The sequence below is a fragment of the Vulpes vulpes genome, chromosome 14 (assembly GCF_048418805.1).
Source record: "Vulpes vulpes isolate BD-2025 chromosome 14, VulVul3, whole genome shotgun sequence".
NCBI classification, from domain to species: Eukaryota; Metazoa; Chordata; class Mammalia; order Carnivora; family Canidae; genus Vulpes; species Vulpes vulpes.
The window spans coordinates 41,523,445-41,536,223 of record NC_132793.1 but is presented as its reverse complement, the minus strand read 5'-3'; the positions used below and the strand labels follow the sequence as shown (position 1 = coordinate 41,536,223).

At 39.5% G+C, this 12,779-nt stretch overlaps 1 protein-coding gene across 3 annotated transcripts; it reads right to left on the bottom strand.

The window, feature by feature from the left end:
* Nucleotides 1-944: 944 nt before the first annotated feature.
* SNRPB2 (small nuclear ribonucleoprotein polypeptide B2) lies at nt 945-12,397 on the bottom strand. Of its 3 annotated transcripts, none has more exons than XM_026002381.2 (7): nt 12,302-12,397; nt 10,088-10,177; nt 9,535-9,707; nt 5,566-5,706; nt 3,497-3,547; nt 1,775-1,863; nt 945-1,313 (listed from the first exon to the last, which is right to left on the bottom strand). In XM_026002381.2, the coding sequence occupies exons 2-7, from the start codon at nt 10,149-10,151 to the stop codon at nt 1,154-1,156; spliced, it is 678 nt and encodes a 225-aa protein (XP_025858166.2). In that variant the 5' UTR covers nt 10,152-10,177; nt 12,302-12,397; the 3' UTR covers nt 945-1,153. The 3 variants fall into 3 exon arrangements, with proteins under 3 accessions (XP_025858166.2, XP_025858168.2, XP_025858165.2); XM_026002383.2 differs by lacking the exon at nt 12,302-12,397 and adding an exon at nt 11,854-11,978; XM_026002380.2 differs by lacking the exon at nt 12,302-12,397 and adding an exon at nt 11,255-11,545.
* Nucleotides 12,398-12,779: the final 382 nt, after the last annotated feature.

The window sequence follows — 12,779 nt, the reverse complement described above, 5'->3', positions numbered from 1 at the left end:
GAGTAAGGAAGTAGAAAATGCAATAGCCAACTGGCATTACTCTAACATCCCAAGAGCACAGTCCTCTTTCTAGTAATTAATACATTTTACAGGAGTAAATGAACTTGACAACTAAGTTAAAGTTATACAAATAAGAGTCAGATTCTAAATGTGACAGCTTTAGGGAAAAAAACTATTTTGCTTTTTCCTCCTTATGTATTCATAAGAGTGATGGGACAAAAATCTACATTAGTCTAAAGGTAGTCTTCCCATTAAGTATACAATGAATACAAATTCAAACTTCTGTTCAAGGAAATACTGAAACAGAAAAATGATCAATTTACTGTACATGCAAAAAATTGTCCATTTCTAAAGATGCCTGAATCATAGCCTTAGGTATAAATTAAAATTTAGATACTGCCCAGGTTTCATTTCCCCCTAACACCTAGGGCATTGTTTTTACCAGTAATACACTCAAAAAAAAAAAAAAGGAAAGGAAAAAAAAGAAAAACCAACAACAACAAAAACAACAACAAAAAACCCTACAGGGTAGTAGTTTATTTGAATAAAAAAATTAAATAACTACAGAAAATGTAATCAAGAGCTTGATCTAATTCTCTTTTATTAAAAGGATTCAATGGGGGCACGTGGGGGGCTCAGTACGTTAAGCATCTGATTTTGACTAAGGTCATGATCCCAGGGTCCTGGGATGGAGCCCTACATTGGGCTCCCTGCTCAGCAAGAACTCTGCTTGAGGATTCGCTCTCTCCCTCTCCGTTTGTCTCTCCCCCCTACCCATGCTCTCTAATAAATAAAATCTTAAAAAAAAAAAAAAAGTTTCTGCCATTAGCTGCTCCAAAATAATACTAGGAAAGCATCTTATTAGTTTTATATATCTTAAGAGGTGCTCTAGACTAGCATAAACATTTGGTGATAGGACGATGGAATAAATGTAGAATTATGTATAGAATACAAATAAAAGTTTATTGTACAAAATTGAGGCCTTCATATTTCATAGCTCAATAAGGCTAAACAAAAACTAAGTTATTTTTTAAAATTCACAAGAATTTCTTTCACTCACCCACATCCCAACTATTAAAATGGCCTGACCAAATGTTATCAAAACAAACACTTTAAATAACACCAAGTCCTTTAAAGACAACTATGCCATATGTTATTTTTTGGCATATGTGATCTTCATGGCATGAGACGGTGTGATTTTAAATCCCTGTAAAGCATCCCTGGCAGCTCCAGCCTGTCCATCATTTTCAAATTCAACAAAAGCAATGTCATGCCTTCCAGGTACCAAACGTACTTCTTTGAAGCCCGGAAACCTGTAAGAGGAGAAATAATTTATATATGTAAATATATAAAGGATATCAAATACATAAGTGTCTATTCTGTGTTTAAATTTGTTAAGCAACTTTCTGATACTAGTCTAGGAAAAATATCATATCCTACCAAGAATCCTGAATAGGGTGAAAGAGTCTAAAATATAAATAATACCATGAAAAAAATGTAGGTATAATATAAGCTAGTTCAATCTTGTCATTGTATCTAAGCTTTATTTCTTGTTTTACTTACCAATTAGAATTATTCAAACATCAGAGGTAATTTAGCTTTTTATTTGCTAAATCTGCAGATTGGCTTCAACTCACATGATTAATCCCAGACCAAATCAAGGAACCTATAGGAATTACTGCTGTGTGATACACAAACGGATTTAACCCACAGAAGTGCTATTTGTCCTGTTGGGAGGCTTTCACAACACAGACTGGTTTCTGAAAAAACTTACTGATTAAACAGCATAGACAACATCATCTCATTAGTCTCTTCTGGTAAATTGTTGAGGAATAAAATATAATTTGGAGGGTAATCAGGGACCTATTATAAAGAAAAAAGGCAGTTAGCTTTTAAGTATAAAAAGTATAGTAAGCCATTTAGCTCTTACATTAAAATCTGAACTTCAGAGAGCGACATTCCAGTTTATTAAGGACTATGAAATCGTAGCACTACATCAAACACTAAAGTCAAAAAACAAGGACACCAGAGAAATAAACATAAACTGAACAGTAACTCAGCAGACACTCAAATCACCTGATACAAATCTGGACAATTACAAAACTAATTAACTTGAAAGTATTTAATAGTATTTAAAACAATAAGTTTTAAGCATCAGGAGTCAGTTGTAATGGGAGAACTCTGTCAGCTGGGTTACATAACTGAAAGATCCTAACAAAACTATAGAAGGCAGTAGCATAGCCCATATTCAGCTGGTTACCTGAATAATAACACTCAGATTTCTTTTCTTTTTATTTATTTATTTATTTATTTAATTTATTTATTTATGATAGTCACACAGAGAGAGAGGCAGAGACACAGGCAGAGGGAGAAGCAGGCTCCATGCACCGGGAGCCCAACGTGGGATTCGATTCCGGGTCTCCAGGATCGCGCCCTGGGCCAAAGGCAGGCGCCAAACCGCTGCGCCACCCAGGGATCCCAACACTCAGATTTCAATCCTCTGCATTATTGTTTACAGTCTCCCAGCATTTAACAAAATTTGGAACTACCATTTAAAGCCACTACTTGGTGACTTTTAACGTTTTCTCCAAGTAAATGAGATATACAGAGCATCTAGTTATACCCAAATAAGTAGAAACAAACATTATCAGATGTTAAACTAATTATTTGATATCCTGACCTGGGGTCATGTGGAACTATAGGGACAGGGTCGTCCTGTACCTAAGCGGCTCTCTGTCTTTCATAAAGAGAAAAGATGACGTGTGAAAAATAACTTAAGGCTTAGAGAATTAAGTGCTAGCATTTGTAAACTGTACTATAATTGCTGAAAGATTCCAAAGGAGGAAAAGGTAGATAATTAGGAAAATACACATAACTTCAAATTGAAGAAGGAAAGCTCTGAGGTGCAAGGAATTCTCTGGCCTTAAGGATCTTGTCGAGCATCCCAGGAACCAAGAGGAACCACACTAAATCTTTCTCCTTGAGGCCTTGAGCAAGGAGATTTGCTAAGAGATTTCTAAAAACTCTATATAAAGAGACATATATTTGTTCTCAGAAACCAGATCAATGGTAGTTATAAAACAACGCTGCTCTATTAGAAAAGATGGTTCACTGCTTAAGGCAAACCGGTATGGAAAGAGAGCACGTCTACCTGGCCAATTCCCCCCACCTGTACATCTGTAAAGCCCTGGGCTTTGCAGGTACTTTAGGGAAAATAAAAATGTTCACTCCCTGCCTTCAGAGTTCAAAATCTGTCATTTTGATTCCATCACTGAAACATTATGGAAAGCAAGGAACAGAGTCAGGTTTCATTTTTCCCCTCCCTCAAAAAAATTAAAATGTTTTGAAAAGTGAGTTTCTATATTAAAGTGTAATATAATTTAATGTCTTATAAAAGGAATTATTTTCAGTTTTTGGTGACAAGTTGTTGTATATTATTCTCGCTGGTTTATAATTTTATTTTAAAAAGCAAGCACCACATAGATACAAAGATTACCTGAGGATTTGGTGTTGAATTTCCTTGGGTATTTGCTGCATTTGGTGTTCCCTAAAAAAAATAGAAAAGAGTTAAGGTTTCTGATTGCTCTAAAAAAGCAGGTTTATAATTTTAGTAACTGCATAAAAATAACATTAATTTTTAAAAGACCAACAAAATGGGAGAAGATATTTGCAAATGACATAACCGATAAAGGGTTAAGTATCCAAAGTATATTACAAACAGATAAAACACCCAAAAAACACACAATCCAACTAAAAATGGACAGAAGACATGAACAGACATTTCTCCAAAGACATACAGATGGCCAAAAGACACAAGAAAAGATGACAAACATTACCCATCATCAGGCAAATGCCAATCAAAACTACAATGAGATGTCACCACACACCTGTCAGAATGGCTGACATGATGTGTAAAATCAGAAACATAAGAAACCACAAGCGTTGGGGAGAATGCAGAGGAAAAGGAACCTCATGCACTGTTGGTGGGAATCCAAACTGGTCCAGCCACTGTGGAAAACAGTATGGAGGGTCCCTAAAATATTAAAAATAGAACTACCTTATGATCCAGTAACTGCACTACTGAATGTTTAACCAAAGAATACAAAAACACTAATTCTAAAGGATGTATGCACCCTTAAGTTTATAACAGCATTATTTACAATAGCCACCCAAGTGTCCATCGATAGATAATCACTATGGAGAGTTATTCAGCCATTTAAAAAAAAAAAGAGAAAAAGAAATCTTGTCTTTTGCAAAAACATGGATGGAACTAGGGGGTATAATGCTGGTGAAATAAGTCAGAGACAAATACCATACGACTTCACTTATATACGGAATTTAAGAAAACCAACAAACAAAGGAAAAACAGAAAGAAAGAGAGAGACAAACCAAGAAACAGACCCTTAACTACAGAGAGCAAACTGATGGTTACCAGATAGGAGACGGTAGGAGGATGAGTCAAATAGGTGTGAAGGATTAAGAAGGGCACTTATCGTGATGAACATGAAGTAATGTACAGGACTGTTGAACCACTATACTGTACACCTGAAACTAATGTTAACACTTATGCTAACTATAGTGGAATTAAAATAAAAAACTTAAAAAAAAAACGTATTATTTTTGAAAATAATTTTATTCCTTTTAATTTTACGTTAAGAATTTACATCATTACTGACTCAAACTTTTTCAGTTAATTTTGAAAGATCCCGTCTAAATTTTAAAGACTGTGTCATAAAATTTAACCTGTAATCTCTAAAATTATGGAGAAATACATAAAACTATTTATAATATGCAAATATAAAATTATAGAGAAATATATATACACAAAACCCAAGAACCAGTCTTTTTTTTTTCTTTTAAAACAATTAGACAAAAGTCAAATTTTAGAACTGTATTTCTAATCACTTTCAATCTAGAAGTAGCTATTTTTTGGATGATAATTTCATTGTTACCTGTTATTTTAAATTAGATTTTTAAATTTCTGAATTGTTCAAAGAAAGCAGCTTTGTGTGTAGCACTCAAAATTAAAGATAATACCTACAACATTATTTATGGGCAGTAGAACTTGAGAAATAAGCCTGAAGATATTAAAACATATTTTGAAGAATGACGGAACTAAAAGGTTATACAGATTCAAATAAAACTGTTTAATATAGATCTGCATATATAAAAGTTTGTATTTTAATTTGGTGCTTAAATATAAATATTGGAATTTTCTTTTCTTTTCAAGGTTTTATGTATTTATTAATGAGAGACACAGAGAGAGAGAGGCAGAGACACAGGCAGAGGAGAAGCAGGCTCCACGCAGGGAGCCCGACGTAGGACTTGATCCCGGGTCTCCAGGATCACACCCTGGGCCAAAGGCGGTACTAAACTGCTCAGCCACCCGGGCTGCCCAGTATTGGAATTTTTGAACTCCACCGATTCCAGCTTCTTACAAGTGCACCTTTTAAACAAACACACATAGGCACCATACACACACCTCAAAGACCATCCCTAAGTGGAAAACAGACATCTCCATCATGTTCTTAACACCAACAAACCTAGGAACTTTGTCCATCTCACCTGACCAGGCTTTTTGCTTGCAGTGGTTGCAGTCTGTTCCACAGTTTTTGCTTTTTTCTTTTCCTTCTTCTTTTCTTTGTCAGCAAAAGTGCCACGCATTTTAGATATTATATCCGAATCTGTTTTTGCATACTGGATTCGCTGTTTTAATTATATGGAAACAGGTTACTATTCATTATGCTGAAGGCTGTTTACACTCTTCATTAATATTTCAAATTTCATTACACAAATACACGACAGGCTGGTTTTAAACATATCCCTAAGGAAATCTGTCAAATACACTGAGCACCAAATGAAAATAAATTGTGCTATGCTTATTAGAAGAAAACCCATAGATTCTCATATGGGAAAAACAGAACTTTGAAACATCTGTACCAATGTTGCTCTCAATTTCATAAAACAGAAAAATGCACGGGAAAGTTGTCTACTCTTTAGTTTGGACGCTCAATGAGAGTCAAGATGTGTTGATCAGTTGTGGAATGTATCATACGGAATTTATTATTTCCACAGTTAAAGTACTAAAGAGTCAGAATGATTTTCCTCTGAACCCCATCTATAATTTGTAAATGCAATGACTAATAGTGGCAACAACCTAAACTTTAAAAAGCTTTGAAAAGAAACAAAGGATGGCATTGCAGCTAGTGCAACCAGGCCACCTGCTGCTTCTTCCTGCCAGCCAGCAGGAACAGTATGCCAGCATAAACTTTAGCGTGCATCCGAACTTCACGGAGAGCTTGTAAGACTACAGATTCTGATGCAGGTCTGAGTGAAGCCTGAGATTCTGTACTTCTTACAAGCAGAAAGTGGATGGTGGAACCTACACCCTGAATACCATGGCCCTGGTCTAAAGCATTATTACACAGCTAGATTCAAGCACCCATCCCCAAATTTTTGCTAGGAGTTAAACTATTTTCTAGGGTGTATCTATTTGCAAACTGCAACTTCCATTTCTAGGAAGCTTCTCTGGAGCTGAATGAGCTGAAACAATCTCTCTGACCATATCAAAACACAAGAGTCCTACAAATTACTATCTAAAATTGCCTTACAGAATATTAATTTCCTCTCAGTCTGAAAGGAAAGAAGTGACCTTCTAAAGTAGCATGGGTTTGAAAGCAGTAAATCTGTCAAATCCAAAAGTAAGTCTTTCTCTTCAGCTAGAAGACGAGTGTACTGGGGAAACAGAGAGGAGCATGCTGTCTTTCACATCAATACCCAAAGCTCAGTACCCCTGGCTGCCCTGGACCGTTATACCTTACGGTCCCTAAGTGGACTTACCCCTGCAAGCAACTGCTGGTTTTGCATGTCACCATCTGACCAGAAGGAACAGACTTAGACTAATTCTGACTTGGTCCCAAGGACTCCCTCTCATCTCCCCTAGGTCTTCAACCTTCTCCCTGACCTGAACAGATCTTAAGTGATCTGTCCTTAACACATAGTCACTTGTGAAAATCTCTGATCTCAATCATCATTCTTAAATGGCTGGTCTACACTACTGGTTCTGAACCCCAGGTGATTTTGCCCACAGGGGATAACTAGTGCTGTTGAATGGAGATGCTCTGGGTTGTTATGCTACTGGCATGTGGTAGTGACCAGGGATGCTGTTAAACACTACAATGAACAAGACGGCCCCCTACAACAAGAATTATTCAGGTCAAAATGTCAAAAGTACCAATGCTGAAAAAAGTGGTCTAGACCAAACACCCATAAGGGATAAAAAAAAGTACACTCGCAGCTTAGAAAAGGAGCAAGGCTTACATTTATGTCAAAGGTTTCATAACAGGAAGATGGTTCTATATTACTAAGGTGTTTTTGGCATTAAAAAACCAAATATCCTTGAATTAGGATAACTTTGTTATAAGTTCCAAGTTATAGCAAATTTTGCTTGTTTCTGATCTGGTATGTTGGGAGTTAAAACATAAGAGCAACTAACCACCTAAAATAAACACAAAACAAGACAGCTCAGAGAATATTCTTCCTCCTCTTCCAGGATGCTGGAAATTTGGCAGTATCTGCTATCTTCCTGAAGGCAGAAAATGGAACTCAAAAATACTTTCAATGCATTATCAGTCTATTGGACTTTTTCCATTGATTTAAAATAATTAGTTGGCAAAGTGAAGCCAGCAACAAACACAGCAAACAATCTCTAGCTTTCCTTTATCTGAGAAACAGGCACATTCAAACTTGTCATTTCAACTCAACAAAACAACCCTAAAATCCTCTACAGGAAATCGTTCCTCCGTATTAACGTAATTTTAAATTTAAACTAAAACCCAGTCTTATGTTCCTGCCAACTGCAATCTCCATTATGCCTTTTCTTCTTACTTACTAAGAGAGACAAACTGGTTTCAGAAAACTCCAACTTACTAAAAAGAGTGCATGTAGGCTTTCCACACAGCTGGTACCCATCAGATGGGAAGTGATGGGAAAAAGGGAATTGGATAGAAAGGAAAAGAAAACTTGCTCCAGTAACAGAGAAAAAGTGCCCACTCCCGAACTAAACGATGCGCTATATATAAAGGTCCTCCAACCACTGACCACAGCAACACTGCCTGTTTTTGTGAATTAGGTCTTGCTAATTTGATCTTGCTAAAACAGCCACAATGATTCATTTACACACATCTATGGCTGCTTTTGCTGTCATAAAGGTAGAGTTACACAGCTGCAGGAGAGATCATTTGGCTCACAAAGCCTAAAATACCATTTGGCCCTTTAGGACAGATTGCCAACTCCTAGTTTCAAGGTGGGGGAAAACCATAATACTGGGTGTCAGGTTAGCTTTCAAGGCCTTCTACTGCCATAGGTTATATTATTATAACCTAGTCTGGCAATTAACCTTGCTGAGCCTGATTCTTCATTTCTAAAATAAAGGGATTAGATCAGTTATCGGCACTATACTCCAGCCAGCCCATGGCCTGTTTTTGTATGGTCTATAAATCAAGGACTTTTTTTTTTTTTTTTTTTTTACACTTTTAAAGAGTTGTTAACAACATGCACAGACACAAGAATATGCGACAGAAACTGTACGTGGACCACAAAGCCTCAAATATTTACTACTCAGTCCTATATAGTTTTTGCTGACCTCTGAATTAGCTCAAGGAGAGCCAATTTGCTTACATTTTATAGGCAGTGAAAGATGAACACAGGCAAATAGCCAGTTAATGGCAGAATCAGAATGAGGATGCACGGCCTGGGAAACTGCGCCGTGGCTCTTTCCTCAAGGTTTCTTCTCATCCCATTCCAAGTCTCAGGAAAAAGCACTAGGAATCCATAACCCCGTACTCACAGATGTAGAACCCCTTGCTTTACACTGTTTCCACCCTAATCCAATCTTCTACCATCTCTGCCTACACCAATGGCCTCCTGAGTTCCCAAGTGCCTCCCAGCCTTCCCATAATCCAGTCTTCACACAGCAGCTAAATGTGAATCTCACTATGTCATTCCCGAGGTTAAAATTTTCTATGCATAACTATTTCAATGCTGCTCATTGTTTATTCGTCAATAAAACCTATGAATTTAAAACTATGAATTTTTCTTAGATCACTGCTTTTTCTAGGCCACACGGCTTCTAATATGTGGTATTTCACTATGCGATTTTCTGAAACTTCAAATTGATTTCCTCTTTGACCCATAATTTCTGTGTTTTGTATTGTTTTACAAGTTTACAAAGATTTCTTTTCAATCTTCTGAGTTAATTTCTAGTTCCTGAGATGAGAATATTGCCTATACTGCCACTATTTTTTAAACATCGTATACTTCAATATATTTTGCTATTGCCTATCTGAACTAACATAAACTAGTGAATTATAAACTCTACAACTTTTCTATAAACCCAAATGTGTAAATAAAATAAACCTAAACTTGCTTTAACACTTAATGAAAAGCGAAAAGAAATGGCCAAAGTTTCAAGTGTGTATCTACAAACTTTAACATATTATTAATAGTGATCAAACCAAAATAATATCATCTTACCATTGGTTTGCCATAAAATGGAAATCCTTGTAACTGTCTCAAGGCATTTGTGGATGAGCCCAGTTCCTTAAAAATAACAAAGGCTTGCCCCCTCATCTTCATGGTCTTTAAAGCTACAATATCTACCACATGGCCAAACTGAGAAAACAGGGCGTATAGGGATCTCTTCAATTCTGAGCAAAAATAGAGGGGAAAACAATTTATTTGTGAAAGAAACGACAGATCTCTTTATACAATGACACTGCACCTAGTGCCCCCCACCATACTTATTTATACAAAGTTACATATTTTAATAAAATCACATTATACTATCTAATTTCAAGTTGTTTCAAGCCATTTTATCTATGAGTGAAAACATATTCACCAGATTTTCAGTCCCTACCTATTTTTGTTTTTAAAAAGCCTTAAAATCCTTACAAAAAAAGGAAGAAGACATTATTTCAGGTACTGACAAAGATTACTACATCAGAAGTTTTCAAGGAGCACAATTTTTAAGATGCTAGTAATTAAATGCACTTTGGTTGTAAACAAATGTTTTTTTAAAAGCACTTACCTTCTTTTTTAATTTTGTCATTCATATTGTTAATGTAAATTGTATGATTTGGTCTGATATCCATGTTTGCAGTTAAACTGTTCAAACTGCCTAAAAAGACAGTAAATACTGTTATAAGCAGAGCATTCACTCACACTATGTAAGGATACAACACAGAGATCCACACAATTTCTTTTCAATCCCAAATGTCAGAAAATTCCACTTTGTTAGTAGTCTTTAAAACCTCTCCAGCACTTGCTACCCCTCCTTCTTAAACAAAACAGTTCTCAGGTTCAAAACATGGGTGGAGCCCAAGTACCTAGGCAGATTTTAAAAACATTATTTCATCCAATACATTTATTTTCTTTTTTTAAAGGTTTATTTTTTAAAGATTTTATTTTATTTATTCATAGAGAGAGAGAGAGAGAGAGAGAGAGAGAGTGAGAGGCAGAGACACAGGCAGAGGGAGAAGCAGGCACCACACAGAGAGCCTGATGTGGGACTCGATCCCGGGTCTCCAGGATCACGCCCTGGGCTGCAGGCGGCGCTAAACCGCTGCGCTACCGGGGCTGCCCCAATACCTTTATTTTCATATTTATTTTTCACTTGCAACAAGCAACAGTTTCTTCACCTGCCTAACAAAATAACGTTTTTAATGAAATTATTTAATTCACTTATTTTTTAGGTAGGCGGAGCCCACCTTGGGGCTTGAACTCACCACCCTGAGATCAAGATCTGAGCTGAGATCCCAGAGTCCAATGCTCCACCGACTGGGCCACCCAGGTGCCCCATTTAATGAAATTCTTTTAAAATGCCGTCTTTGGATTTTAAGAAAAATGAGAAACAAACTAGCAAATCTGCGCCCAGTAAAAATCACTAAGACAGAATATTAACGAAGTTTACCAAGCAATACTTAATGGGTCCACACTTAGAAAGTGTTTTCACCCCTACTAAATGTACATACACCATCACCAGCTGTCCTGACTCTAAGGTCACCTCTAACCCACTTGAAATCATGGGGCTCAGATAGAGCGGTATTGCATGACGGTTACAGAGCTCAGATTCTAGTACCGACCTCATCTGAATTCAAACGCTATCTATGTTTATTCCTAGCAGCTTGACAGCAGGCAAGTTCCTTAAACTCTCAGGCCCAAAGCTGTAAAATGGGGCTGGTTTAACAGCATTTACCTACTAGAACTCGGAGACAAAACGACAGACGTCGCAGCAAAGCTCTCATGTGGGCAGTGAGCACTTGGAGTAGCTGTCATCAACGGCTGGCGCGGAGGGCCTGTCTACGTCAGACAGCTAAGAAACAGCAGGGCTGGGAATTCCGCCCGCGTCTCTTCGTTTGCACTTTTCTTTCACACACACACTTTGCTGTTTCATTTTTTACCTTGTTTTTAGTTGCAAACCGTGACTCCACTTTATTTCCTTGGGTGCCCCACATATTCCTTCATTTCACCATTTTAAACCCACCGTCTGTGAAGAGTACAGAAAACCTACAGGGGGGGCAGCCCGGGTGGCTCAGAGGTTTAGTTAGCGCCGCCTTCCGCCCAGGGCGTGACCCTAGAGACCTGAGATCGAGTCCCACGTCGGGCTCCCGGCATGAAGCCTCCTCCTCCCTCTGCCTGTGTCTCTGCCCCCCTCTCTCTCTGTCTCTCATGAATACATAAATAAAATATTTTTTTTAAAAAAGGAAACCCATAGGGAAGAAGCCTACAGATCGGCACTGCATTTGTTCGGGAACAAGGGAAAGGTAACGCTTCTCAGGCTTGCGACCCTCTTACCTGAAACCTGGAAAGGCTGGGGTCACGGAAACAAGCGAAATGTCAAACTGAAGGCAAGGTTCTCAAAGGGGCGGCTCTGAAAGACCTCGCGCGAGGTTCAGGGGCGGTGTGCACCAGATAAAGGGCACCCGGAGCCCAAAGGGCGCCTCCTGCCTCCCCGGCCACAGGCACGGCCGGCCGAAGCCCAGGGAGCGGCCACGCGGCCACCTATCCCAACCCCCCCACCAGAGACAAGACTTCTGAATCCGAGGGCCTCACAGGACCAGCGCGTCGGGTTCCAACTGCCCCCACCCTCTCGCCAACCCCTCCGCGAACCCAGGAGGGGACGCCTGGAGCCCCACCACCGCGCCGCGTCCACTCCCTGATCCCGCGAGCGGGCGTCAGGCCGAGGGGCGGCCAGCAACCAGGAGGACGGAAACAGCGAACCAGAGAACACGTTCCAACTCACCTGAGGCCCGCGCTGGTCCCGGACGAACCGAAAACCGGAAACGGCGCGGCTACCGGAAGTTACGCTCCACGCGCCTCGATCGAGCGCCGACAAGTCGAGCAGTCGAGCTCAGAGCCGATCGATGCGCTCCCGCTCCAGGGGCGGCAGCTGGGAATCTCCTTGCGTATGCGCGGGCGGGAGGGGTGGATGGGGACTGGGAAGAAGCTTAAACCGGCGCTCGGGGGTCCTGCAGCGAGGCGGGAAGGGGGCAGTGACTCCTTAGCCAGCCACGACTTCGTGCACCTTTACCCCACGCAAAGGAGAGCTCCTGATTAGTTGTACAGGCAGCCCCTCCTGCCAGCCGCCCGGGAAGCTCCGTGGGTTTCGCCCTCAGGGCTCCGGGGGCCTCGGGGTTAGCTTCCCTTGGAGAGCGGCGGGTTCCTCCCCATTCGGGGGCTGAGCTCGAACCCGGGCCGGCTCCGGAGCGGTCTCCCTCGCG

Coding starts and splice junctions, on each gene's coding strand:
- SNRPB2 (XM_026002380.2), bottom strand. CDS start 11,303: ATGAGAGCTTTGCTGCGACGTCTGTCGTTTTGTCTCCGAGTTCTAGTA. Junction 9,708..10,087: donor TGACAAAATTAAAAAAGAAG/GTAAGTGCTTTT, acceptor ATTTTTGCTCAG/AATTGAAGAGATCCCTATAC. Junction 1,314..1,774: donor TTGTCTATGCTGTTTAATCA/GTAAGTTTTTTC, acceptor CTCCTCTTACAG/GTTTCCGGGCTTCAAAGAAG.